Below are 25,551 nucleotides of genomic sequence, written 5' to 3' on the forward strand. Positions count from 1 at the left end.
ACTTCACCAGTTTCCTCATTTCCCCTTCCCCCACCTCACCCCAGTTCCAAACTTCCAGCTCAGGACTGTCCCCATGACTTGTCCTACCTGCCTATCTTCCTTTCCATGATCCACTCCACCCTCCTCTCTGACCTATCACCTTCATCCCCATCCCCATTCATCCATTGTACTCTTTGCTACCCTCCTCCCTGACCTATTGCCTCCATCCCCACCCCCATTCACCTATTGTACTCTATGCTACTTTCTCCCCACCCCCACCCTCCTCTCATTTATCTCTCCACCCTGCAGGCACTCTGCCTCTATTCCTGATGAAGGGCTTTTGCCTGAAACGTCGATTTTCCTGCTCCTCGGATGCTGCCTGAACTGCTGTGCTTTTCTTGCACCACTCTAATCTAGAATCCCTTCAAACCATCCCTCCCACAATATCAAAATGGTTCTTATCAGTCACAAATGACATCCTACATGACCGTAATAAAAGGAAGCTATCCGCCCTTTCCTTCCTGACCTGTCTGAAGCCTTTGATACAACTGATTACATAGAATCCCCACAGTGTAGAAACAGGCCCTTCGGCCCATAAGTCCACACCGACCCTCTGAAGAGTAACCTACCCAGACTTATTCTCCTACCTTATTACTCTACATTTGCCCTTGACAAATGCAGCTTACCTACACATCCCTGAACACAATGGGCTTTCTAGCTTGGCCACTTCACTTAACCTGCACACCTTTGGACTGTACGAGGAAACCAGAGCACCCGGAGGAAACCCAAGCAGACACAGGTAGAATCCCCCTCCAATACCTCCATTGTCTTCCAGTTTGTTGGTACTGCATTTCTCTGGTTCCACTCTTATCTATGCAATAGTAGTCACAGAATCACCTTCAAAGGCTTCTTTTCTTACTCCCATGGTAACATCTAGTACCCCCAAGCCTTTATCCTTGTACCCTTCCTTATTTCTTAGCGACATGCTGCCCCTCAGTAACATCTTCCAAAAACACATTAATTTCCATACATATGCTAACAACACACCATTCTCCCTCATTACCATTACCATACTATTACTTCTGGCACCATCTCTAACTTGTCAAGCTGCTTATCTGACATTAAAGACTGTGTGAGCAGAACTTTTCTCCAATTAAATCTTTGGACCCACTGCAAATATTGCTCCCTTCTGACCAATTCCATCCTTCGCCCTAGTAACTGATGTGCAACTAGATTGTTCACACCCTTGGTATCATATTTAATTCTGGGATGAACTTTCAACCACTGACCATCTATTTCTACTTCCATAACTCTGCATATCACTATTGCTGCTTCAGTACACTTTTGTAGAATCCTGCATCTGTGCTTTTGTTACTTCCAGACTTGACAATTTTAATGCACTCTTGGTCAGCCTCCCTCTTCTATCAACGTCATCAAAAATGTTGCTGCCTGTGTCCTAATTTATACCAGTTACCATTTACCCATCTTCCCTGTGATCAATTCACATTCTCATTGGCCTGGCCCCTTCCCATCTCTCTCATCTCCCCCAGTCTTACAACCCTCTTTGATGTATACTTTAATTCTGGCCTGTTGGGCACCTTGATTTCAATTCCTCCAGTATTGATGGCTGTGCATTCAGCTGCCTAGATCCTAACCTCAAAGTCCCTTCTCACATCTCAACCAATTTTCTTCTTTATGTCACTCTTTAAAACTTAACCCTTTGACTAAGCTTTTAGTCATCTGAGCTAATATCCCCTTATGCAGCTCAGTATTTTTTAAATAAAGCCTCTGAAATTCCTTGAGCTTTTGTTACATTTAAAATACAATTTGGTATTGTTGACAGTCAGCAGTTCCTAAAATCATCAGGCTTCCAAAACTGACAGCACTGATGCTGGAAAACAAGGGTTAACCCTCTGCACATGGAGGACAGAAAAGAGGATAATCTGCAGCACATAACTCAGAGGATCTCCATGATTGTGATAGCATGTTGTCTCCTCCACAACCTTGGAATTACCAGGATCTACCCAATGGACACTGCAAATGACTCTGCACCCTTGCTTTAGACACATTAGAATGGCAGCAGCAGTCTTGGTAGGTTGCCAAGAAGTAATAGCAGGGTCATCTGGAGAGAAGCACTGATGGAAGCACTAATACCGTTATCCTCAAAAAGGACAGCAGGTTTGTGCTTCATAATGCCATTATCTCTCTCGTAGGGGAGCACCTCAGCAATTCTTGTAATCTACTCCAGCACAAATTGCTGGACTACTGTGAAGGCTTAAATGTCCTATTGAACACAGATCCACATGGATCTCATGGCCTTTGAATTTCCACTGTGACACTGATTCATTGAGAGGTTTCCTCAGTAAAATGGAAATTGATACGGTGACCAACACGTGCACTTATCCTGGCTCTAATAGGCAGTATTAATATGGCGTGCCCACCACTCCCACTGTAGGAAGAGCGAGTCTAGATTTTGTGCAATACTCTTGGCCACAATGAAGTCAGAATGGTTTTGTAGTTCTAGCCACAGACTGTGCTTATCTGGCAACCCTATCAATATACCAACCAACTCTATGTTTTTGTACATTAGTGTTTGCCTTATTTAACTAAATCTCCAGAAGAAAACCTGATGCATGATCTGTTTGTATACAAGGTGATCTTTCCCTTATGGCCTGACTGTGACCCACTTATGCCCCTGACTCACCACATGTTACCCAGGCTCAAAGCTGGCCTTTAATATTCTAATGCTAGTATCTGAGTTGGTGACCTCAAGTGTTAAATTAAGTGATTGTGCTTCTTCCTGTGAACTCTCACATCTTACCACCTGAGGCTGCAGAGGTTGACAGTTCGGCAGTCACTGACATTATGAAAACACAAAAACTTAGGTGAAGGGTGGGAGCAAAGTAAAGTAAGAGGTTTGGGAAGAAAGGAAAAGGCCTACAGTTACTCCATCTGCAGCTTTCATTTTGTAGCATCTTTCAGGGTGAGGAATAAGACAATGCTCTATCATACTGTCATCCACAATGATCTTGGTAATATCTAGTACTACTAGCAATACAACACTGGTATCCATAGACCCGAGGATGCTGAGGCAATAGATTCATGCTGTTCTTCTGCTTGTTTTACCTGCTGTATGTAACCTCCTTTGCCATCAGAAACCAGTTGACAGTGGTGGGAAATCATTAGTAATTTACAATTTTCCAGAGACAGTATAATTTTACCAGTTTCATCTATGTTGTCTTTAACAGCATCACATGGACCCATGCTGTGGCAGCTGCACTTTCACTCACTAGAGGTGGCGAATGCACCATAGGTAGTCAATGTGGCACAAAAGTTCAATGCATTCTGAGTGTTAGTGGTGCAAATCAGAGAGTCTGAGGCCAGGCAGAGGCTATCAATTGTCTGATTACTTCCTAATGTCTGATGTCTCAGTGAAGATGTGGCTACTGATTCGTTCGGACTTAATTGCACCTCTGTTTTGTCCTCCCTCTGCTGTTCCATTCACCTCAGCAGCACTCTCACTGTAGACATAGCAATGGCCTCTGACCAGCCTTGACATCATGCCCAATGACTGTATATTCAGTGCACATTCTTCCCACCTCTTCAACCTTCTCATTGTCCTTAATTGGCCGACAATTCCAGAGGTGTCTTCCTACTTAGATGCCTTTTAGAAGATTGAATCAGCAGTCTTGCTACAATCAAGTTCATGTCCAAACATGGTTCCACTGGACAGAAATAAAATATTGGGAAATTCAGCTAAGTATATCAAGAGTGGTAGAAGCTCTCCTCTTTCCCTGGCATACCAGTTTGTCACTGAATACTCAAAAACATTTGTAGTGCATTGCTACAGCTTCCCTTTTGGGTATGCTGTACCTTTGAAAAGGGTAGATTACTAGGAGCACGTATAATGCTAGCTGACCCTAAAGCATGCAAGAGTGAAATACACAAAAATGAGTATGGGGCTGCTCAGGAGCCATTTGCAGTTACACTATAATCATGCAAATGAAGTGGATAAAGGAACCTAGCTTGTTTTCAAAGTCCAAATAGGCCACCAATTAAAGCCCCTGTACCCAAAAATTTGCATAACTGAATTTTATGGTCTTTAAGTTTCAAGTGTTAAGTTTCTTGGGATAGATTGGGTGTTTGAATAAAAACTTTAATGAGGTCATTAGAACACACATTGAACAGCCAAATCAATGAATACATTTAATCATGTTATAATTAAATACATAACTGAGTTTTTAATATTTTTGAACCCTTATTTCATATGGTATAAATTGAAAAAAAATTTGAGAAAGCATTTTGAAAGAACTGAAATCTGGTAGGTGTCCTGCACAACCAAATTATGCTGTTTGAATGATGAGATTGCAAGGCAACTCCATAATAAATGCTGACTGATTAATTTATGATGAGAAAAAGTTGACATAAAAGTGCATCATAAAACCTGACTAGAAATTAAGGGGCTAATTTTGAGTGATAATATAAAACAGTGGCTCATAATTACTCCTGGTTTTGAAAATTGAGAGAGATGTATACTGCATGGCTGAATTAATATTTTCTGGTTGAACTTGTTGACCAAAGTCAAAACTAGCCTGACGTTGTGCACACTGTGGAAAGATTCTAATTGTATTACAGATTTTATCCATACATCTCGATCTCCCACTGCAGTACACAAAATAATGAAGACCTTTTACAGTTTTAAGATTTTCATATTGATGTTCATACAATGATTCACTCACTCGACACCTTGCAAGTGGATCAGGAGATTCCTCAAGACTTCGACTCATGTTACGAAGACGCTCTCTTCGTCTTTGCTGGCTCAATCTTATAGTCTCTCTACGTCTTAGGATTCGCTCAAACTCATTTAATTTAGCAGCTTCTCTATTTCTTGCAAGTTGTTCATCAGAATCCTCATTCGCAGAAGATTCTGCAGTTTGACCATTAGGAAGATTTTCCTGTTGCTCTTCTTGGCTTAACTGTGAAACCTCTGCATGATTTTCTGGTTGCTCAGTTTCACTCCCAGTAGTCTGTACTGGACATGCTACTTGTAGTCGCTCTGCCCTCTCAGCCCCAGCTCTAGCAGCACGAAGACGTTGCCGTCGCCTTCGCTGCCGTAATCGATTACCCAATCTAATTCGTATGATTGCATCTTCAGGCTCCTCCCTCTCTATCTGGAAAACAGACACTTCAACTTCAACATGTTCTTCTGGCCCAGAGTGGACTTCATGATCAGAAGACATTGGTGCATCCATTCTGGAAAAGAACTGTTTGGTAGAAAAGAGATTAGGAGTACGAAGAGAGACTAGTAACTATCACATAGGACACCCACTAAGCTGAAACTCAAATTCCAAGGGAAAATAATGACAATTAAACATATTGAAAAACTCAAAATTAAATACAGTAGCACAAACTAATGTTGACATTTTAGGGAAAGGCATGCATTAAAGCAAGGGAATGAGTAACCTAACATTATGACCATTTAGATACGATCTAGTACAAGACTATCCTTCATGAGAGTAAAGGACAGCAAATTAGAGAGAAAACTAGGAATGTAGTAAGAACAATGTAAGTCGTAAAGGTAATGCTTTGGTCTACTTCAATGGAAGTAAGAAAGCAAATTTTGAGACAAGATAACAATTCTTTGACAAAATTTAAAGGACTAATGAGGGTGTTATTACCTGTAGTACATTAATAATTTATATTCCACCAAGGATTTCAAAGATTTGTAGCTCGGGTGCTCGTTGCTGTGATTCTGTTCGCCGAGCTGGAAGTTTTTGTTGCAAACGTTTCGTCCCCTGTCTAAGTGACATCCTCAGTGCTTGGGAGCCTCCTGTGAAGCGCTTCTGTGGTGTCCCTGCCGCTTCCGGTTGTCGACAGGCCACTATAAATGCCGGAGGAAACACCACAGAAGCGCTTCACAGGAGGCTCCCAAGCACTGAGGATGTCACCTAGACAGGGGATGAAACGTTTGCAACAAAAACTTCCAGCTCGGCGAACAGAACTCCACCAAGGATGGATTAGTAACCTCAGTTCATGTAGAAAAATTGGCTAGTCACATGATACACTTTTGTCCCAAGCAGCCAAATGTTAATCTATATTAATTCGGCCATACTTCCCATAAAATAAAGTTGACGTGTTGGTTGCAGAGATACTATGTTCAGTTTTGTCTAGCAGATTCTTTCAATGCAAATTGAGTTCTGTTAGAATTCAGTTACTGCAAATATGTCATCTGAGGGACAAACATACACAAAGAAAAGCTAACTATGTAATTATGGACAATATCATTGTTTGTAATGTAAATGCATTTATCTATTACAACATAAAAAGAAATGTAATTTAATTGTTACAAGTCACTAATTATCCTAAATTTTCCCTTCACTCCTAACAGTTTTGTTTTACTGCTATAGAATGCCTTAGGTCACTTTTATATTAAATTAATTAAATATGATAAAATGTTGTTCTTGAGGACATATCTACTGCACAAAATATAGCACTTTGCGTGGAATTACTGATCATTTAAGTAAATTGCCTGTTGCTTTGCAGCTTGAGCTTCATTTTGCAAATTCAGTTCATCCACAGAAGACAAAGGAATCACTTGATGGTTTTTTAATTCACTCTTGGGAATGTTGGCATCACTACTTAGAATAGCATTTGTTACCCATCATTAGTTACTGATCAGGAAACTGTGGTTTATTCTTTAATTGCTCCATTTGGGTGGCAACGTTATTCCCAAAATACAGTACTTAGATAAGGAGTTCTAAGATTTTAACAAGCAGTGATGTTCAAGTGATGATGGTGTGGGACTAGGAGGAAACTGAAGGTGATGGTGGTCCCATGGATATGCTACTCTTGTGATTCTTTGCTGAGGTTAACAGTTTTAGGAGGTGTTGTTGATGAACCCTTAGTCAGTTGCTGCAGTGCATATTTTAGACAATACATACTGTAGCCACAGTATTCAGGTAGTTCATGCTGAGTTCGAAGGAAAGAGGAAAATATAGATTGAACAGCTCGAATGTGGGAGTAAGATCTTGAATTGAGACTTTTTTTTCATCAATTTCTCACATTTACCCGAGTTGTAATTTTTCCCTCCATTCTCCGTTATTACTAGCACCCTCTAGCCACACTCAATCCCTGCTCTTTTTATTATTTTTATTTCATTCTGTTTATTCCAGCTCAAAGACATTGCTTTACTATAATCTCTTTGTTGTACCTCTTCCTTGTGTTTCCATTTTTATCCCCTTCTTTTTCATGGTCATTTGCCTCCCCACCTTCTTTTACTAACACTCATATTTCCCTTGGAATGGCTTCTGTTACCTTTTCTCATCATACTTTGTGTTCCATCTATTTAAGGTGCATTTTCCCTCACTGTTAAATCTGTGTTCTATATTGTGTTTAGATGACCTGAATGCCCTCCCATACCCCAATATTAGTTTGTACTTTATGATGATAACTACATTTCAGAAACATTTAATTGGCTGTTAAGTGATTTGAGAATTTTTTCTCTGTGCACTATTGGTTGAAATTTGTATCCTGTCTTCACATTCCATCGACAAAATGCAGATGTAACATTAAGAATCACTAGTGCCAGAAATTAAATGCAAGAAATGTTGGACAGAGCATTTGTACACAGGTTTGAGACTGGGAATTGTATTAATGAGCTAGTAATTAAAGCAGAGACCATGTTAACATTTAAAAAAATTAGGTTAGAGATTGAAGGATAGGGTGATAAAAGTGATAAAGATAGTGGAACAAGATAGATGTGAGATCAGGATAAACATCCCTTGCAAACTCAGTCAAATGACTTAATGGGTTGCACTTTTAATACAAAGATATTATATTGTAAAGTGTCTGCTACTCATTTCTGCTTAACCTCTTTATAGTGAGTAATTCAACACTTATTCCATTAATTGTTCATGTGAAATTTCTCTTAAGAATGGTTTCGCGCATTCTAAATTCTCCTTTATTGTTGAGATTCAGCTGGAATTCATGCCTTATTTGAAACTTTGATCATTAAGCAAAGCAAACAGCTTGCTTTATGCAGAGGCTACTCACTGGCTGAATAAATCTCAATCATAAATGTGCATGCAAAATTAGGTGAGGTATCTAATCATATAATTCATTCAGATGCATTGCTTTTTAATAATCTCACTAAACAAGACGAATTTACAAAGCAGTATGCTAACATTTACAGCACACCTGCTCTGTGGATTCTGTTACAACTCCTCCTCCTTTTCTTTTGCCAGGTGTTATGAATAGGTCATAGAGACATAGTGGGTGGCACGGTGGCACAGTGGTTAGCACTGCTGCCTCACAGCGCCAGAGACCCGGGTTCAATTCCCGCCTCAGGCGACTTACTGTGTGGAGTTTGCACGTTCTCCCCGTGTCTGCGTGGGTTTCCTCTGGGTGCTCCGGTTTCCTCCCACAGTCCAAAGATGTGCAGGTCAGGTGAATTGGCCATACTAAATTGCCTGTAGTGTTAGGGAAGGGGTAAATGTAAATGTAGGGGTTGGGGTATGGGTCGGTGTGGACTTGTTGGGCCGAAGGGCCTGTTTCCACACTGTAATGTAATCTAAAAAAAAATCTAATCTACATGTAGCATGGAAACAGACCCTTCGGTTCAACTTGTCCATGCCGACCAGGTATCCAAAATGAATCTAAAATAATTGGATGAGAAACCATTTGGAGCAGTTAATGAACTCTCCTCGCCTGTTAGTTTTTGTTACTGTTCCTGGGATCTGGTGTCACTGGTTAGGCCAGCATTTATCACCCATGCTTGGTTGTCCTTGTGACAGTGGTGGTAGATTAAAACAGTTTAAGAAGGCAGTTTATGTTGTGAAAGACCTTTCTCTGTGCTGATAGGAAGTGAGTTCTCGGATTTTGAGCTCACAATGAGAAAGGAAGGATAATGCATCTCCAAGTTAGGATGATGTGTGACTTTAGGGGAGGTGGACTACTAGTAATGTCACTGGATTAACAATCCAGAGCCAGTGCTATGGCAACATTAGTTTGAAGTGCACCATGACAGAAGGTGAAATCTGAATTCAATAAAATCTGAAACAGAGAACTGGTTTAATGGTGATCATGTTGATTGTCATAAAAGAAAAAAATTCACTCATTTCTTTTAGGGAGGACGTCTGCCTTCCTTACCTTGATTGATCACCATGTAACTCCAGATTCACAGCAATGTGGATGACTCTTAAGTGCCCTCTGGACAAGGAGGGATAGGCAGTAAGTATTAGCAGCAAATTTGTTAGCCAGCAATGCCTACATCCTGTGAATGCATTGGGGAAAAAAAACATTGGATGGGAATTTGCAGATGTGGTGTTCCAATGGCCCTGCTGCCCTTGTTCTAGGTGGTGGCAGTCTTGGGTTTAAGAGGCAGTGCCAAAACAAAGTGGCAAATTGCTGCAGTGCACATTGTAACAAGGAGGAGTTAATAACCTTGCTGTGAGAAATCCTTCAAGAAGCGCCCAAATCATGGCTCTCAAAAGAAATTAAGGATAGTATTCAATCCAAAGAGGAATTGAGTAAAATTATTAGAAATAATAGCAAGCCTGAGGATTGGGAGCAGTTCAGAATTCAGGAGAGGAGGACCAAGAGATTGATTAGAGGAGAAACATAGAATCATAGAGGTGTACAACATAGGAACAGACCCTTCGGTCTAACTTGTCCATGCCGACCAGATATCCCAACCCAATCTCGTCCCACCTGGCAGCACCCAGTCCATATCCCTCTAAACCTTTCCTATTCATATACCCATCCAAATGCCTTTTAAATGCAATTCTACTAGCCTCCACCACTTCCTCTGGCAGCTCATTCCATACATGTACCAACCTCTGTGTGGAAAAGGTTGCCCCTTAGGTCTCTTTTATATCTTTCTCCTCTCACCCTAAACCTATGCCCTCTAGTTCTGGACTCCCTTACCCCAGGGAAAAGACTTTGTCTATTTATCCTATCCATGCCCTTCATGATTTTGTAAACCTCTATAAGGTCACCCCTCAGCCTCCGACACTCTAGGGGAAACAGCCCCAGCCTGTTCAGCCTCTCCCTTTAGCTCAAATCCTCCAACCCTGGCAATATCCTTGTAAATCTTTTCTGAACCCTTCCAAGTTTCACAACATCTTTCCGATAGGAAGGAGACCAGAACTGCACGCAATATTCCAACAGTGGCCTAACCAATGTCCTGTTCAGCCACAACATGACCTCCCATCTCCTGTACTCAATACTCTGACCAATAAAGGAAAGCATACCAAACGCCTTCTTCACTATCCTATCTACCTGCGACTCCACTTTCAAGGAGCTATGAACCTGCACTCCAAGGTCTCTTTGTTCAGGAACACTCCCTAGGACCTTACCATTAAGTGTATAAGTCCTGCTAAGATTTTCTTTCCCAAAATGCAGCACCTCTCATTTATCAGAATTAAACTCCATCTGCCACTTCTCAGCCCATTGGTCCATCTGATCAAGATCCCATTGTAATTTGAGGTAACCTTCTTCGCTGTTCACTTCCAATTTTGGTGTCATCTGCAAATTTACTAACTACACCTCTTGTGCTCACATCCAAATCATTTACATAAAAGACGAAAAGTAGTGGACCCACCACTGATTCTTGTAGCACTCCAGTGGTCACAGGCCTCCACTCTGAAAAACAACCGTCCACCACATCCCTCTGTCTTCTACCTTTAAGCCAGTTTTGTATCCAAATGGCTAGTTGTCCCTGTATTCCGTGAGATCTAACCTTGCTAACCAGCCTCCCACGGGAAGCTTGTCAAACGCCTTACTGAGGTCCATATAGATCACATCTACCATTCTGCACTCATCAATCCTCTTTGTTACTTCTTCAAAAACCTCAAGTTTGTGAGACATGATTTCCCACACACAAAGCCATGTTGACTATTCCTAATCAGTCCTTGCCTTTCCAAATACATGTACATCCTGTCCCTCAGGATTCCCTCCAACAACTTGCTCACCACCAATGTCAGGCTCACTGGTCTATAGTTCCCTGGCTCATCCTTACCACCTTTCTTAAACAGTGGCACCACGTTAGCCAACCTCCAGTCTTCCGGCACTTCACCTGTGATTAACGATGATACAAATATTTCAGTAAGAGGCCTAGCAATTACTTCTGAAGCTTCCCTCAGAGGTCAAGGGTACACCTGAGCAGGTCCTAGGGATTTATCCACTTTTATGCGTTTCAAGACATCCAGCACTTCCTCCTCTGTAATATGGACACTTTTCAAGATGTCATCATCCATTTCCCTACATTCTATATCTTCCACAGTAAATACTGATGCAAAATACTCGTTTAGTATCTCCCCCCATTTTCTGCGGCTCCACACAAAGGCTGCCTTACTAATCTTTGAGGGGCCCTATTCTCTCCCCAGTTAGCCTTTTGTCCTTAATATATTTATAAAACCCTTTGGATTCTCCTTAATTCTATTTGCCAAAGCTATCTCATGTCCCCTTTTTGCACTCCTGATTTCCCTCTTTATGTATACTCCTACTACCTTTATACTTTTCTAAGGATTCACTCGATTTATCCTGTCTATACCTGACATATGCTTCCTTCTTTTTCTTAAATAAACCCTCGTTAACCCTTTGGTTAACCAAAACCAAATTTGCAAGGAACATAAAAGCCAACTGTAAGAGTTTGCATAAGTTTGTAAAAAGGAACAGATTAGCAAAAACACATATAGGTCCCTATCCGATTAAAATCGGAAAAGTGATCATATACAAAGAAATGGCAAAGCAATTAATTTAATCAATAAATAAATTAAATTCATGCAAGAAGACACAAATACGGTTTCAGAAATACTAGGGAAACAAGCATCTCCTGGGAACAAGGAATTGAAGGATATTGGTGTTGGTAAAACAAAAGTGCTGGAGCAGTTAATGGGACTAGTAGCTGAGAATCCCTGGGACCTAATCTGCATCCCAGAGTACTGAAGGAGTTGACCATGAAATAATGGCTCTTTTGGTTGTCACCTTTCAAAATTATGTTGATCTTAGAAGAGTATTAGCAAAATGGAGTGTGGCAAATGTTAAAAAAGGAGCAGGAAAACCGTACATTACAGACTGGTTAGCTGAACTATTATAAAGCATTTGATAATAGGACACTTCTAAAAATACTTACAGGATTACTCTGATCCAAAAGGCTAAGAGCATTGTGGAAGACCCCACACACCCCTCAATCAAACTCTTCTCCCTGCTGCCGTCTGGCAGAAGATACTGGAGCATTGGTCTCTCGCAACCAGACTGTACAACAGTTTCTTCCCCCAAGCCATCAGGCTTCTTAACACAGTATGATCTGACTCTTTCCCATCTGAAATTCTTTGCACGACTTTGAATTGCTGCTAGAAACATGTCTATTATTTATCATTCTTCAATTACACTGTATATTGTGTGTTTTACACTTCTTATGCACTTTATGCCGTGTACGATTGTGCTGTCCTGAAGGAACACTGTCTCGTTTTTTTTTTTAAAACTTTGTGGTATATGGTAGAAATGACAAATAAAAAGCTACTCTCTTTCTCTCTACTCAATGTCAACATGAATTTATAAAAGGGAAGTTTTGTTGACAAACCTACCAAAGTGTTTTTTGAGGATTGTGCTGGTAGAATAGATGAGGGAACATCAGTGAATGTAGTGCATTTAGAATTTCAGAAACCTTTTGATGAAGTCCTACATAAAAGGTTAATGTGCCAAATAAACGTACATAGTATTGATGGTAATATACTGGCATGGATTGAGATTTCATTACCTGACGGAAAACTAAGATTAGGAATAGATGAGAGTTCTTCAGAATGGATGAGTGTGTCAAGAAGGGTACAGAAGTGCTTGGATCGCAACTATCTAAAGTATATATCAACAATTTGGAAAAGGGAATCAAAAGTAATAGTTCCAAGTTTGCAGAGACAGTACAAAACTATGTAAGATTATGAGTGGTGAAACGTATTCAAACAGCCATCAAGGCGATTTAAACAGCTTTAGTGAGTGGCAGGTGTCGTATAATGTGCATAAGTGTGAAGATGTTTGCTTTAGGAAGAAAGTCAGAGCAGCACAGTAATATTTAAATGGTGATAGATTGAGGAAATGTTGATGTACAAAAGGACCTGAGAGCTACAGCAAGTGTGCAGGAGCATTTAGGAAGACAAATGGTTTGATGGCCTTCATTACAAGAAGGTTTCAAGTACCGGGCGAAGGAAATTTTACTCTAAAGATTCCATGGAGGTTCATCTTGAAGCTCCACTAGATTGATTCCTTGGATAGCAGGGTTGTTCTATTAGGAGACATTAGGACAATTGGACCTGTTTTCACTAGAGTTTAGAAGAATGAAAGGCGATCTCATTGTAAAATACAAAATTCGGACAGGGCTGTAAAGTCTGGATGAAGGGATGATGTTTTCAGTGGACTAGAAATTCAAAAACAAGAGGTTATTCTCTACCACAGAAAGCTATTGGAGACTATGTTACTGAATATATTTAAGAAAGAAATTGATAGCTTTCTAGAGGCAAAGGGTGTCAAGAGGTATGGAGACAGAGCAAAAGTAAGACATGAAGGACCAGCCATGGTTTTGCTGAATGCCAGCATGGGCTTGATGGGCTGAATGGACTGCTTTTGGTTTCATTTTTTACTTTCCTAAAGTTAAGTAAGTGATTGGAGTAAATGTTTAAGGTGGTGAATGAGCTATCAACCAGGCAGCCTGCTTTTAGCCAGATGGGGTGTCAAGTTTTGAGTGTTATTGAAACTACTCTATTACACTCCTACCCTATGTCTAGTTAGATGGTTTAAGACAGTGCTTCCCAAACCATTTTGCATTATGATGACCCCATTTTGAGGCTTGAAAGTTGCTGTGACAGAGAGGTGGAGGTAGGGGAGTGGTGGTCGCAGTTTACATTGCAGGGTTGTTAAAAAGCTCATCTTTCTCCCTCCCACCTCTCTTGGACCCTCCTTCTTACAAACCTTCAATCTATGTAAATTATTTTGAAAAGAAAATTTATAACTACTGAAAAAATACATTTTGTGAAAGTCTTTGTCTTGGGCTCACAATTATAAAAGGAAAACAATATGATTACTATGTGGAGAGGAAAGTGCTGATTCATTAGCAAATATATTCTGATAGAGATATTGCCATGGATAATGCAGCAGTTAGATGATGCTTGATAGTTAACTGCCAAGCCAACATAAAGATAGCCCCCAAAATGGTCATCTCAGCAGTAAAGTAGACCCACGAATGTCAGTTCTGAGGAACGGTCACTGGATCCAATACATTAAGTCTGATTTATCTTCACAGAAGCTGTCAGACCTCCTGAGCTATTCCAGCAACTTCAGTTTTTGCCACTAATGTCAGTTACTGTCAACAAACATTCTAAGCCAGAATGTATCTCATATACATGCATGGCTTATTTCTTGATGGTCCATACTTAATAACTTTTGTCCTACTGAGGATGAGGTTCCACATGTTTGGGGGGGCCATGACTTAAGAATCCAGGAGAGGTGTTGCAGAAGTGAGGAGCACAAGCAAAGGCTAGTATGCCTGGACAATCTCCGCTATTGCACACTGCCCTCAAAGTGGCTGTGGGAGGAAAAGAGACTAGCACATATCTTCTTCTGGAATAGGCCCTGACAAAGAACATCTGGAAAGCAATGCAGTGACTTTTGTTGAGATTCATCCCAAGCAGGCTGTTCCCTGGGATGCACACTGTGGCAAACATCAATTGTGCTTGCAAGACCATCAGCTTGGTAAGAAATGCTCTTTGGTCTTACTGAGACTTATTGGTCTTCTGGTGTAGAGTTGCTCTCAACCAAATATTGCAGACTGGCACAGTCCAAGGTCCAGGACTTCATGCCGAGTGATGCATTTAAGCTTGGGCCAGCTGCCACCAAAGTGCACTGGGGAAAGACCATTGTCTAAGGTATTTCTGCCAAAGTATAACAGGGATCCACAATTCTCAGACCCTCTGTTGCCTTAAAGTGCATGTAAATAGTTTCCTGCATGAGTAGAAAATGCCTTTGTTTTTGCACTGCAGGGAAGCTCTGAGGAATGTCAAATTACAATGTGTCATTTATATTTTTTCTCTCTCTGCAAATATTGGAGAGAATTGTTTTAGAGGCTCTTGTGGCACAGTGGTAGCATCCTACCTCCTGATCCAGGAGACCCAGGTTCAAGTCCCACCTGTTTCAGAGGTGTGTAATAACATCTCTGAATGGGTAGATTAGAAAACAGATTTTTAGAACTGTTTTAGGACTTGTGCATTTACATAATTTTTATGAATAAAGTATATTTTTGTAATTAAAAAAACAGGCCAATAAATAGCCAGTCATTGAGCAGTACAGCTGGAGGGCTTCTCATGGTAGATGAAGAAGAGAGCTGGCAATTCTGGGCTAAAGTTGAATTTGTGGGCTCACTAACAGCACAGATGTTTTCACCTTTTTCCTGCATCCCCCACCCCCCAGTATTACAACACTACTCAATGCACCAAGGTTGGTCCTTGGCTTGATGGTAATAATAGTGATGGATATTGTCAAACCATGCGATTACAGATTGTAGTGGTACACTGATGATGGCCTGCTGCACCTCATAGATGCCCAGTTTTGAGCTGCTAGATTTGTTCAGAATCTGTTCCATTTAATCTGTGGTATCACCCAATAGAACTTAAGTATATCTCATTCTAGCCTGTTCCACTGAATTATTTGGCACTGTCATTTAATTTGATTTTTTACTTCATTAAATGTCTGTTTCACACAATCAAATTAGTTGGATGACTTTTTATGTAGTTAAATTGAGAAGTCTGTGATCCTGAGAATCATGTCACTGCCACTGAATGAGAAGCTTTGGATTCAAATTCCTTCCCAGGAAGATATGTTATGGTAAAATGAATTGAGTATCAACTTACATATCCACCCAACGCAGTAAGAGCAGGAAAGATTCCAGGTCAGCCATGTAAGCAGGAACACTGAAGTCTTTCCCTTCACTATCAATAGCTCCACATTACAACATGCATGTAAAAATGCATTTTGCTGCAGAAACTCTTAAGTGAATACACTACCAGAGGTAAAATAATATTTCAGTGCAGTACTACATTGTCGATTGAGACATAAAATTGAGATAATGATTGACTAATTGGAAGAAGCAAAGGCAGTTCTCTTGATGCTCTGACCAACAAAGATTGCTTCCTCAACTTTGCCGGAAATTAACTACCATTCACCTGCTTGTTCTTGATGGGACCTTGCTATGCAACCTGCCAATCTTTACACTAGGCAGACTATATCCTGAATGCAGAAAAGGTAATGGAAATGTGATCCTGCATGTAAAAAGGGTGCCTGGAGGGTAGGAAAATGCATCAATCATGTCAAAAATCAAATTTCCTTTTAGAACCAACCTCAAAACATATTTTTCTATAATTATTCTATAGTAATTATTATATTTTAAGTGGTCTTATTTTTGTAGTTGAACCAAGCAATTTTAAAACACAGGTCTGAGAAAATAGCATCAAAATGGACAATCAGTTCAACTGTTTATGTTGAGGCTGATTAAAGTATATTAGCAAAGACAAAAGGAACATTTCCATGAGTTTATTCTGAGATAATGCTGAGATTTTTTTAATCGAATTTTTCATAATCTGAACGATCAATAGTACTTTGACAGTGCAGCATTCACTCAGTGTTGTGAGCTGCCTAGTTGTGTACGAATTGTAGGTCAAACACATGACCTTCTGACTCCGAGGCGATTGTTATCTTTATGATAATGCTGACAATTTCGTGATGGAATAATGCATTGTTGGCAGTACACGAAAGGCCCTCAGTATGCAGGGGAGAGAAGAAGTGACTGCATTTCAAAAGTAATTAATTGGCTGAAAAATTCTTTAGGATATCAAGATATGAAATACGTATTCTAAAACTTCAGCTCTTCCTTCAAAAATATCTAAAGCCACTGCTGAAAAAAAGTCTGAATTTTATATTTAAACGAATAACTGCTGGAATTCTATGCATTGACCGATCATGAACCTGACACATTCTACATAGTCTTTCCCCAGATGCTGCTACTTGGTCTTTCCAACATTTTTGTTCATTAACGTAGCTATTAAATCAGTTAAGGTATTTTAATTGTACAATAGTTTTCAGTTGTGCAGCCTTACAAGTTGAGCTGGTTGAGCTGGTCGGTGGCAATATAATTGCAACCTGCCCTTTAAAGTCTCATTTGCGGAACTAGATTGCACTGATCAGACACCCCAACAACTGCTAGCATCAAACACTAACAGCTGACATAGGCGCAAATGAATATCGTTCTTCAAACCCTTCAAGAAAGAGCACATAAAGAAAAAAAAAGGTGCAGAGGAAGGTATAATAAACATCAAGGGAGGGGTACTTAGGAAGTGCTTTTTTTCGAAGGCGGTGAATCGGCCGGGTGATCTTTTGTTTAGTCGCTGCCGGCAATAGGTCGGGCGGGTGACCTTTTTAGTTCTTCTCTGGAAACCGAAGAGCCGGCTGGCGGAAGCGGAGTTGCTGGGTTGGGCCCTATTCCAGGAAGGTAGCTGATAACCTGCAGGACGGCTTGATCTCTGCACTGGGACGGGCTGCAGAATGCATTGGTCGGAGCAGCGAATGGCCGCACTCGATCTCAGCGGTAGTAACAGGAATCACTGCTCCGGGGTAGGATCTTGTTATTTCCGGGCGGGGTCGCTTTGATCTTTAGGAAGTTTGTGGACGAACAAGAAAGAAATGGATTTATAATATAAATAGTTTCTTACGGTTTTTTTTCCCCGTGCAGGTTTCCAGGCCGGTGCTGTGTCCAGGGAAAAGGTTGGAAGCCCTTTCGCAGCCGAGGAGCCCAACAACAACTCCCATTAACTGGGCCTAGCCCGATGGCGCCGCCACTGTCCGGAGGCCTGCAATTACAACGTGTCAGGCAGCTGTTGACATAGGGGTTGAGGATTTTCACTGTGTCCTCGCCATGCCGCGATCTTTCCCCATTAAAGCAAATGTGGTAAACAGAAAAAAAGGTTCCTGCTGTGAATTAATATTGGTGCAAGAATGGAATGACCGGCAAAGCAAGTATGCCACTTGCTTGGGACTGTTAGCAGAGCAGGCAAGGAAAGAATTGGAGATTAGGTAGAAAGTGCAGGTATTAATGTTATGCACAATAAACAGCAAGCCAAAAGGTACCAGTGGTGCACATTCATGTGGAGAGATTAGGTGGCCAGGGGACAGATGAGAATAATGCAGGTAATCTTTGGTTTTCACAAGACTAGAGGCTTGCCTTGGAACCCTCCAACTACATGGCATCAACATTGATTTCACCAGTTTCCTCATCTCCCCTCCCCAACCTCATCCCAGATCCAACCTTCCAGCTCAGCACACCATCTTGAACTGTCCTACTTATCCATCTTCCGTCCCACGTATCTGGTCCACCCTCCCCTCCAACCTATCACAGTCACCTCCACCTGCATCTATCTATCCCCTTCCCAGCTACCAGGCCCACCCCCTCCCCACCCTCCTATTTATCTCTCAGCCCCACCCTCCTATTTACCTCTCAGCCCCTTTGCACTCCCCCCTCCCACCTTCATGATGAAGGGCTTATGGCCAAATGTCGATTCTCGAGCTCCTCAGATGTTGTCTGATGTTTCCAGCGCCATGCTTTTTGACTCTGATCGCCAACATCTGTAGTCCACACTTTCTCCTTGAGGTTTGAGAACTTTTACATCAAGGTTGCAGTTGGTTTTATTATGGTTGACACAGAATAAACAAAAGACGACTGCGCTGTAAACAAAATGTAAACATTGTGATTGAGCAAGTAGGAGTTTGGTCCAGAGGGAGGTGGTGGTACTGGCTTTCATTTCTTTAGTTATTTTAGTAATTCATGTAAGCATCAACTAATACGTAAAATGTAAGCAATCTAGATAAAGATGTCAGATTGTGTCTGAGCTAAAGTATTTTGCAGTTAGTATATGCTGTCCAGAGTGTGCATGAACACTTCTCCAATAGTTGTATTCATCTTAAATCTTTCTGGCACAGACTCATTGAGTTGAAGTGTGAATTGAAACACTCTAATACATTGGGAAGAGAGAATTGGATCTAAGGGGCAGCTTCTGCACGTAGAGGGTGGTGTGTGTATGGAACGAGCTGCCAGAAAAAGTGGTGGAGGCTGGTACAATTACAACATTTAAAAGGCATCTGGATGGGTATATGAATAGGAAAGGTTTGGAGGGATATGGGCCAAGTGCTGGCAAATGGGACTAGATTAGATTAGGATATCTGCTCAGCATGGACGAGTTAGACCAAACAGTCTGTTTTCATGCTGTAAATTCTATGATTCTATAACCATATTTGGCTAGTTTGTTCCAGACTTTCAATATATTGAATTGGTTCTGTTTCAGAATGAAATTGGTGTAACCGTGTATACAGTGTAAGGGTAATCCCCATGTCAGATAAAGAACAGAATAATAAGGATTAGAATGACTGACTGGAGTATTAGCGAAAACAAGCAAAAACTGGGGGAAAAAAACATTAGGGAGGTGAACACTTATCCACAAATATTGAATCAGGAATAGGGAACTTGCCAAAATTAATGCAAGAAAAATAAGAATAATAAATAAAATAACGGCACCTAGCGTTCATGGCAAGCATCATGTGAACAAGTATTTGAACAAGCAGTAATTGAAGTTCATCTTGCAGATTATTTGGAGCCAAGGGTACAGCTACAACATTCGCTGACAACAAAAAGTTGATGGTGTATGGTCTGTGACCATTTATCCATGCGAAAAACCTTTTGCCTGCTAACAACTGTGAGATTGATTTGCAGGTAATTGAACAGCTTGGCGCTGGGAGTGAATTGAGAGAGAAAGATGTTCTTCCTCAGCTCAGAGTAGTCTCTGTTCTGTGCAGACAAAACTAATTTTAAAATTGAAGAAAACCAGTTTATCTTTCCTATCAGCAGTTCTAAGCTGTGACTTTTAACTATTAGTCATCAACCTATTAATAAATAAAAATGAATTGGCCACTCTTAACAACCAGTAGAAGTATCCAGAGAAAGAGACTAAAGCAACATGCTGGCCAATAGAAGAGTCCCAAGGATCATCTTACCGAGAAAACCTGAGAACAAAGACTACTGAATGGTCATTCTAGTTTTTCCCATCTGCCCATAATCCATTTTACCCTGTTTGTCTTGCAGTGTGGTGTGGGATGGGGTGGTGGGTGTGTGTAATGGGGAGTTTATAAGGGGATTAGAGATTTAATTAGCAGTACTGTATCTTGATGATTTATAATTGTTTATCTGTAGCTAGAGTATAATTGTAATAAGTAATCATTCTTGTTCAGCATGGAAATCTGGACTGTGCTTTCTATCAGGAGGAGAAAGTGAGGACTGCACGTGCTGGAGATCAGAGCTGAAAAACGTGTTGCTGGAAAAGCGCAGCAGGTCAGGCAGCATCCAAGGAGCAGGAGAATCGACGTTTCGGGCATAAGCCCGAAATGTCGATTCTCCTGCTCCTTGGATGCTGCCTGACCTGCTGCGCTTTTCCAGCAACATGTTTTTCAGCTGTGCTTTCGATTAAGTTGGGTCTAAAGGTTATGTGAATTGAGGTACTGTAGGTACTTTATAAAATCATTAACCTTTGTGATGACTCTGGGAGTAGTAGAGCTCAGTTTCCATTGTGCTACCTTAGCTTGTGGGAGATTAAAACTGTTTACTAGGACAGCATGAAAGGTAGAATAGCTTAATGATTAAAATTTAGTAACATAAAAGACAAAATAGTTTAAGGATTAAAATATATTATTACTAACAATAAAGGTACTTGGCTAAAAGCATAAAGCAGTAACCATTTTAAATCAGTCAATTTGTTTCTGAAGCAGACATTTTATGGTTATAATCCATTAGCCTTAACAAGTATAGGTCTTTTTGGCTAGACTCCCTGGGAAAGAAAACACAGCTTCTGTGACATGAACAAGTTGTGACCTATACTATACAACTGCGAAACTGTAAAACTGTACCTCCATTCATTTGTTATCAGCATGGCATTTTATCATAATTGCACTTATTCCTAAAATTAATAAGTCATGTATAGTATGACTATGACTTTCCCATAATTTTCTCTCAAAGACTGTAATTCAAATTACCCTTTGGAGATGCTTCCTATATGTCTATAGGATCACTCCCCATACATGACTAATAAAAAAAAAAATGGTTTTGTACAAAGAAGTCATTTGTTTGGGTCTTGTCTGTAAAAAAAAAAACTCAAGTTATTTTGGAGGTTCCACCGAGATCACTTGTTGTTTGCAGAGACAGCAGAGAGGAGTGCTGTCACCTTTTGAGGTGGAACCCTGAGCCAGCAAGTGGCAACACTTGATCGTCATGTGGGTTCTCTCCTTGGATAGTGTGGCATTGTTGCCTGTCTGCCTCTGAAGGTACTGTGATCAACAAAGCTCATTTCTGTGCTTGGTTTACTATTTCTCCCTCGACGGGTCTCATGGATCCAGTCTGGTGAGATTTTGTTTCGGAAACAAACCAGGTACAGTTGACATTGATAAAGAATGAGTTTCATTAAGTTTTGAAAAATTGATAATTTGTGTGCACCAGAAGGGTCCGCAGCTGTTTAAAAGATATGAAGAGTTAATGGTATTTTGAATAATTATGAAGAATAACTGATGTTTTGAGAGATTTTTTTTATTAGTTGAGGCGGCAGCTGTCAAACACAACAAACCAACCAATGTTAATTGTTTAAGTGTGATTTTTTGAGCCAAGTCGATGGCTGTCAAACATACAGAACTGCTGTTAAGTGTCTATATTATAATTATCTGTTTTTGTTTTTAAAGTGTGACCTTGTTATGCTGGCAATTTTAAATACTAAATCTCAGAGTAGTCTTGATTAGCCCAGCCAGTGGTAAAACCAATACTAAGACTGTTGTTTGTCTGATCTGTTTATTTTATGTTAATTAAGACCTTTTAGCAATGTTAGGGACTCAGACTGTAGTGGGGAACAACACAGTCTGAGAATTGATTGGATTTATTAGACTAAAGGATTTGTCTTAATATTGTTTAATTGTATGTGTGATTTTTGTGAGATTTAGGAAGCTAACTTGGGGAAAAAAAGAACAGGGGGTGTTGGGACATTGAGCACACTTAAATTGGTTGAGTTAAAACTTAAGAACTCAGTCACTCAGAAAACAAGCTGGTCATTTCCCAACAAAGTTCTCACGTGATGGCCAGGAGAAGTGGGAGTAGAGACCACCAATTGGAGTGGAAAAAAAACTGAGTGACCAAGAAAATTTTAAAACTAATCGGCCAAGGATGTATAGTACAAAAATAGGATGGGTGCCAGAGCTAGCACAATCTCAACTAAAGATACCCCAGCCTATTTCATGTTACAAAACTGCAGCCAGACATCACTTGACCATTAAGACAATACGATAAAGTGGACTAAAGTTAGCCACCAGCCATTTCCACTTGATGGCTCTTTTAATTTGGAAAGAGTATTCTGTTTAGAGTGCCTATTAGAAGAAGACCTATTTAGAAGAGATAAGAAAAAGGTAAACTTTGGAGATTGGAAAAGGGAAGCTGAGAGGAGTAGGGAGAAAAGTTATGCAGAGAAGAAAAAGAAAGAAAAGCCACAGAAAGTTTGTAGATGGTAAACAACAAGTGGAAAGCCATAGACAAATGATAGTTAAACAGCCTCAGCAAGCCCAGGCTCCCACTAGACCTCAGGCCAATTTCACAGTCCAAAATCCTTGGGAAATTAAAATGAACACCCTGACCAATCTAAACAGCAGTTCTGACTGTCAGAATCACGCACAGCCACCTCCCTGTCCCGGCAGCGTGTTGTGTAAACCAGTGCAATACAAGAGCCCACCATAATTCTCTATTTAGACAATAAAGACAGTCAGTCTGTTTTTAATGGACACTGGAGCAACTTACTCCCTCCTAACTAAGGAGCATGCTAAGGAAATCCCTCCCCCAACTATTCATGCTACAGTCACGGGTACTGTACAGATGACATCGTTTTCAGAACCTCTGCATATGGCCACAACTGGCATAATAACTGTCACTCGTTCCTTCAGTCCGATGAGTCTCCTTTGAACCTGTGTGGGAGAGACTTGTGTAAAATGAACGCAGTCATTAAATGCCCAGAAAATGGAATCGCGGTCCATATCCTGGAGGAGAAATATGGTATGTGTCCTCTACAACAAATTCAGTTCCAGTCCTTTATGTATGGTTCAGCTACTCCCACGAACTAGGCAATACCCTTGTGAATACAATTGTACCTGTCCTGAAAGTGGTCCCCTATTATTGTGACTCCTCATATTTAGGACCCTGGTGCTTTAAACATCATCGTGTCACTTTTTATGACCAGGATGCCAAGAACCAAGCCGAACAAGTCTTTTACGAACTCTTTTTACACTAAGTCTTTTTTAAAAATTACAAAGATCCTTATCGGACCTGAGGGTATAGCTGCTACTTTCCTTCCCCCTGCTCAAGCATATAATCTCTTCCAGCTACAGGATAATGAGCCCCACTGTGCATTAGTGGTCTTGCATGGATATGAGCAGCGTGATTTGGGAACCATGGTAAAACTCATGAAGGATTTAGATGTAGAACGGGAATGGCAAATGCATGAAGGTAATTTGAAGTTGAGCAGGGATATGGCCTTTCCGTGAATACTCCACTTAGCTTTGATGGTGAATTTGAGAAGCACCTACCGGATGCATCGGTCTTCCCCACCATTAGGAGGTGGAAGAATTTCTGAGCCAAGCCACACCTCAAATTTGGTCTAGTCACCCCAACGAAATCGGGAAAATGTTGACCACCCAGCCTTACAAAGTCACGCTTAACCCAGTGGTGCCCCTTCCACAAAAGTCTCAGTATCCTCTTTCTCAAACTGCAGAACAAGGAATTACTCCCACCATAAAGTGTCTCCTCGATCAGTGTATTGTTGTGCCTACCAGAAGACCCTGCAGTACACCTGTCAGTTCTAAGGCTGGGTAGTGACAATTGGCACTTGTTCTGCACGTCCAGGCGATTAATGAATCTGTCTTTCCCACTTATCAATTGGTTCCAAATCTTGCTATAATTCTTGCTAGTATTCCTGCAGGGTCTCTATAATTACACTGTCATTGATTTATGTTCAGTCTTTTTCTCAATCCTGATACACCCGGATTCAGAATTTCTCTTGCTTTTAACTATTGGGGAACTCTGTACACGTGGACTAGGCTCCCGCAATGGTACACAAAGCCCTACAAGTTTCTCCCTGTGTTTGAAGAAAGAATTGGAAGGTGTAATTTTTCAAGCAGGTTCTACTTTAATGCAGTACATACTAGGCATCCCCTAGTAAACAGGCTTGAAAGACCGATCCATTATTTCGATATGGTCTCTAGCAGAAAAGGGCCATAAAGTCTCTAAAGCTAAGCTGCAATTTGTGTCAGAAAGGGTTCATTATTTGGTTCATGAACTATACAGGGATATCAGTCAGCTATACAGGAATAGGATTGAGGCTCTCTGCTCTGCCCCACAAGCCAGCTACCAAGAGGGAGATGAAACATTTGTTAGGCATGACCAGATATTGTAGGCAATGGATTCCTAATTATGCCAAGCTGGCCCAACTGGTTCTAGACATTTCCATGCCTTCGCAGTCTGATATTCTGGTTTGAAATGAGGAAGCGAGGAATGCTTTTAATTATTTAAACCAATCTCTCATTTTGCTCCTGCTTTGGGACTCACTGATTATGCAAAACTCTAACTTATTCGTCAATCATAAGTCTGGTTTTGCGCAGTCTGTCCTGACACAAACTATTGGAGGTAGCCAGCACCCTGTGACATATTTCAGTTCTCAGTTGGACCCCATTGCTAGGGGTCTATCTGGCTGTCTAGCTACCCTTTCTGCCACTTCCTATGCTGTTCAACAAGCTCAGTTGTCACCCTGATTCATTGTACTATACTGAGATTCTATTAACTAAATATGCCACTCAACGTGTGAACTCCACTCGTACCACTAAGTATGAAGTTAAAATTTCTAATCTGAACTTAATCATCAAATGCTGCTGAACCTTGAATCCGGCAATATTTCTGCTGACTCCTGAAGATGGTACTCTGCGTTGCTGTGAAACAATTGCAGTACTCTATTAGTTTCAAAACCTCAGGTTGACATCAGTGACAGCTCCCTGGGAAATCTGGACTTGGTCTATTTCGTTGATGGATCTGTCTTGAGAAACGAGAATGGACAATGCTGTGCAAATGATGTAACTACAAATTACTCTACTGTTGAGGCAGCAGCTGTCCCCAGCAATTTCCCTGCACAACAAACTGAACCTTTTGCCCTAACACTAGCATGTATATTGGCTACAGGCAATACTGTTGATACTTACACTGACTCATGTTATGTGTTTGGCATTGCTCATGACTGGACTGGTCTGGAAGCTTAGGGGTTATTTCACCTCTTCAGACTCAACTACCAAAAATGCTGAACAAGTTGACAACGTTTTGCATGCTATTCAGTGTCCTCAGCGAGTAGCAATTATTAAGTGTCAAACACATACAGCCAAGTGGGATGAGATTGCACTGGGCAGTGACAGGGCTGATAAGAC

General features: G+C 40.8%; 1 protein-coding gene and 1 long non-coding RNA gene across 10 annotated transcripts in view; one reads left to right on the forward strand and one right to left on the reverse strand.

Annotated features, from left to right (window-relative positions):
• Positions 1 to 17,836, reverse strand: part of LOC122565178 (E3 SUMO-protein ligase PIAS4-like) — a 127,796-nt gene extending 109,960 nt beyond the window's left edge. For 2 of the 9 annotated variants that reach the window (XM_087976165.1, XM_043720882.2), the window contains exons 1-2: positions 17,730 to 17,836; positions 4,719 to 5,243 (exon numbers count right to left, since the gene is read on the reverse strand). In XM_087976165.1, the coding sequence (XP_087832291.1) occupies positions 4,719 to 5,231 (513 nt within the window). In that variant the 5' untranslated portion in view covers positions 5,232 to 5,243; positions 17,730 to 17,836. Of the gene's footprint in view, positions 1 to 4,718; positions 5,244 to 5,657; positions 5,775 to 6,091; positions 8,252 to 8,334; positions 8,480 to 15,875; positions 15,895 to 17,347; positions 17,487 to 17,729 lie in introns of those variants that run through there. The other 7 variants (XM_087976161.1, XM_087976162.1, XM_087976159.1 and 4 more) reach the window with 7 other exon arrangements.
• Positions 17,469 to 18,646, forward strand: LOC122565179 (uncharacterized). The gene is made up of 2 exons (XR_006316104.2): positions 17,469 to 17,631; positions 17,750 to 18,646. It is a non-coding gene; the product is annotated as an uncharacterized LOC122565179 (long non-coding RNA).
• The last annotated feature ends 6,905 nt before the right edge of the window (positions 18,647 to 25,551 follow it).

Source organism: Chiloscyllium plagiosum, unplaced genomic scaffold (genome assembly GCF_037043375.1).
Source record: "Chiloscyllium plagiosum isolate Xiang-an unplaced genomic scaffold, Cpla_swu_hap1 HiC_scaffold_28, whole genome shotgun sequence".
Lineage (NCBI taxonomy): Eukaryota > Metazoa > Chordata > Chondrichthyes > Orectolobiformes > Hemiscylliidae > Chiloscyllium > Chiloscyllium plagiosum.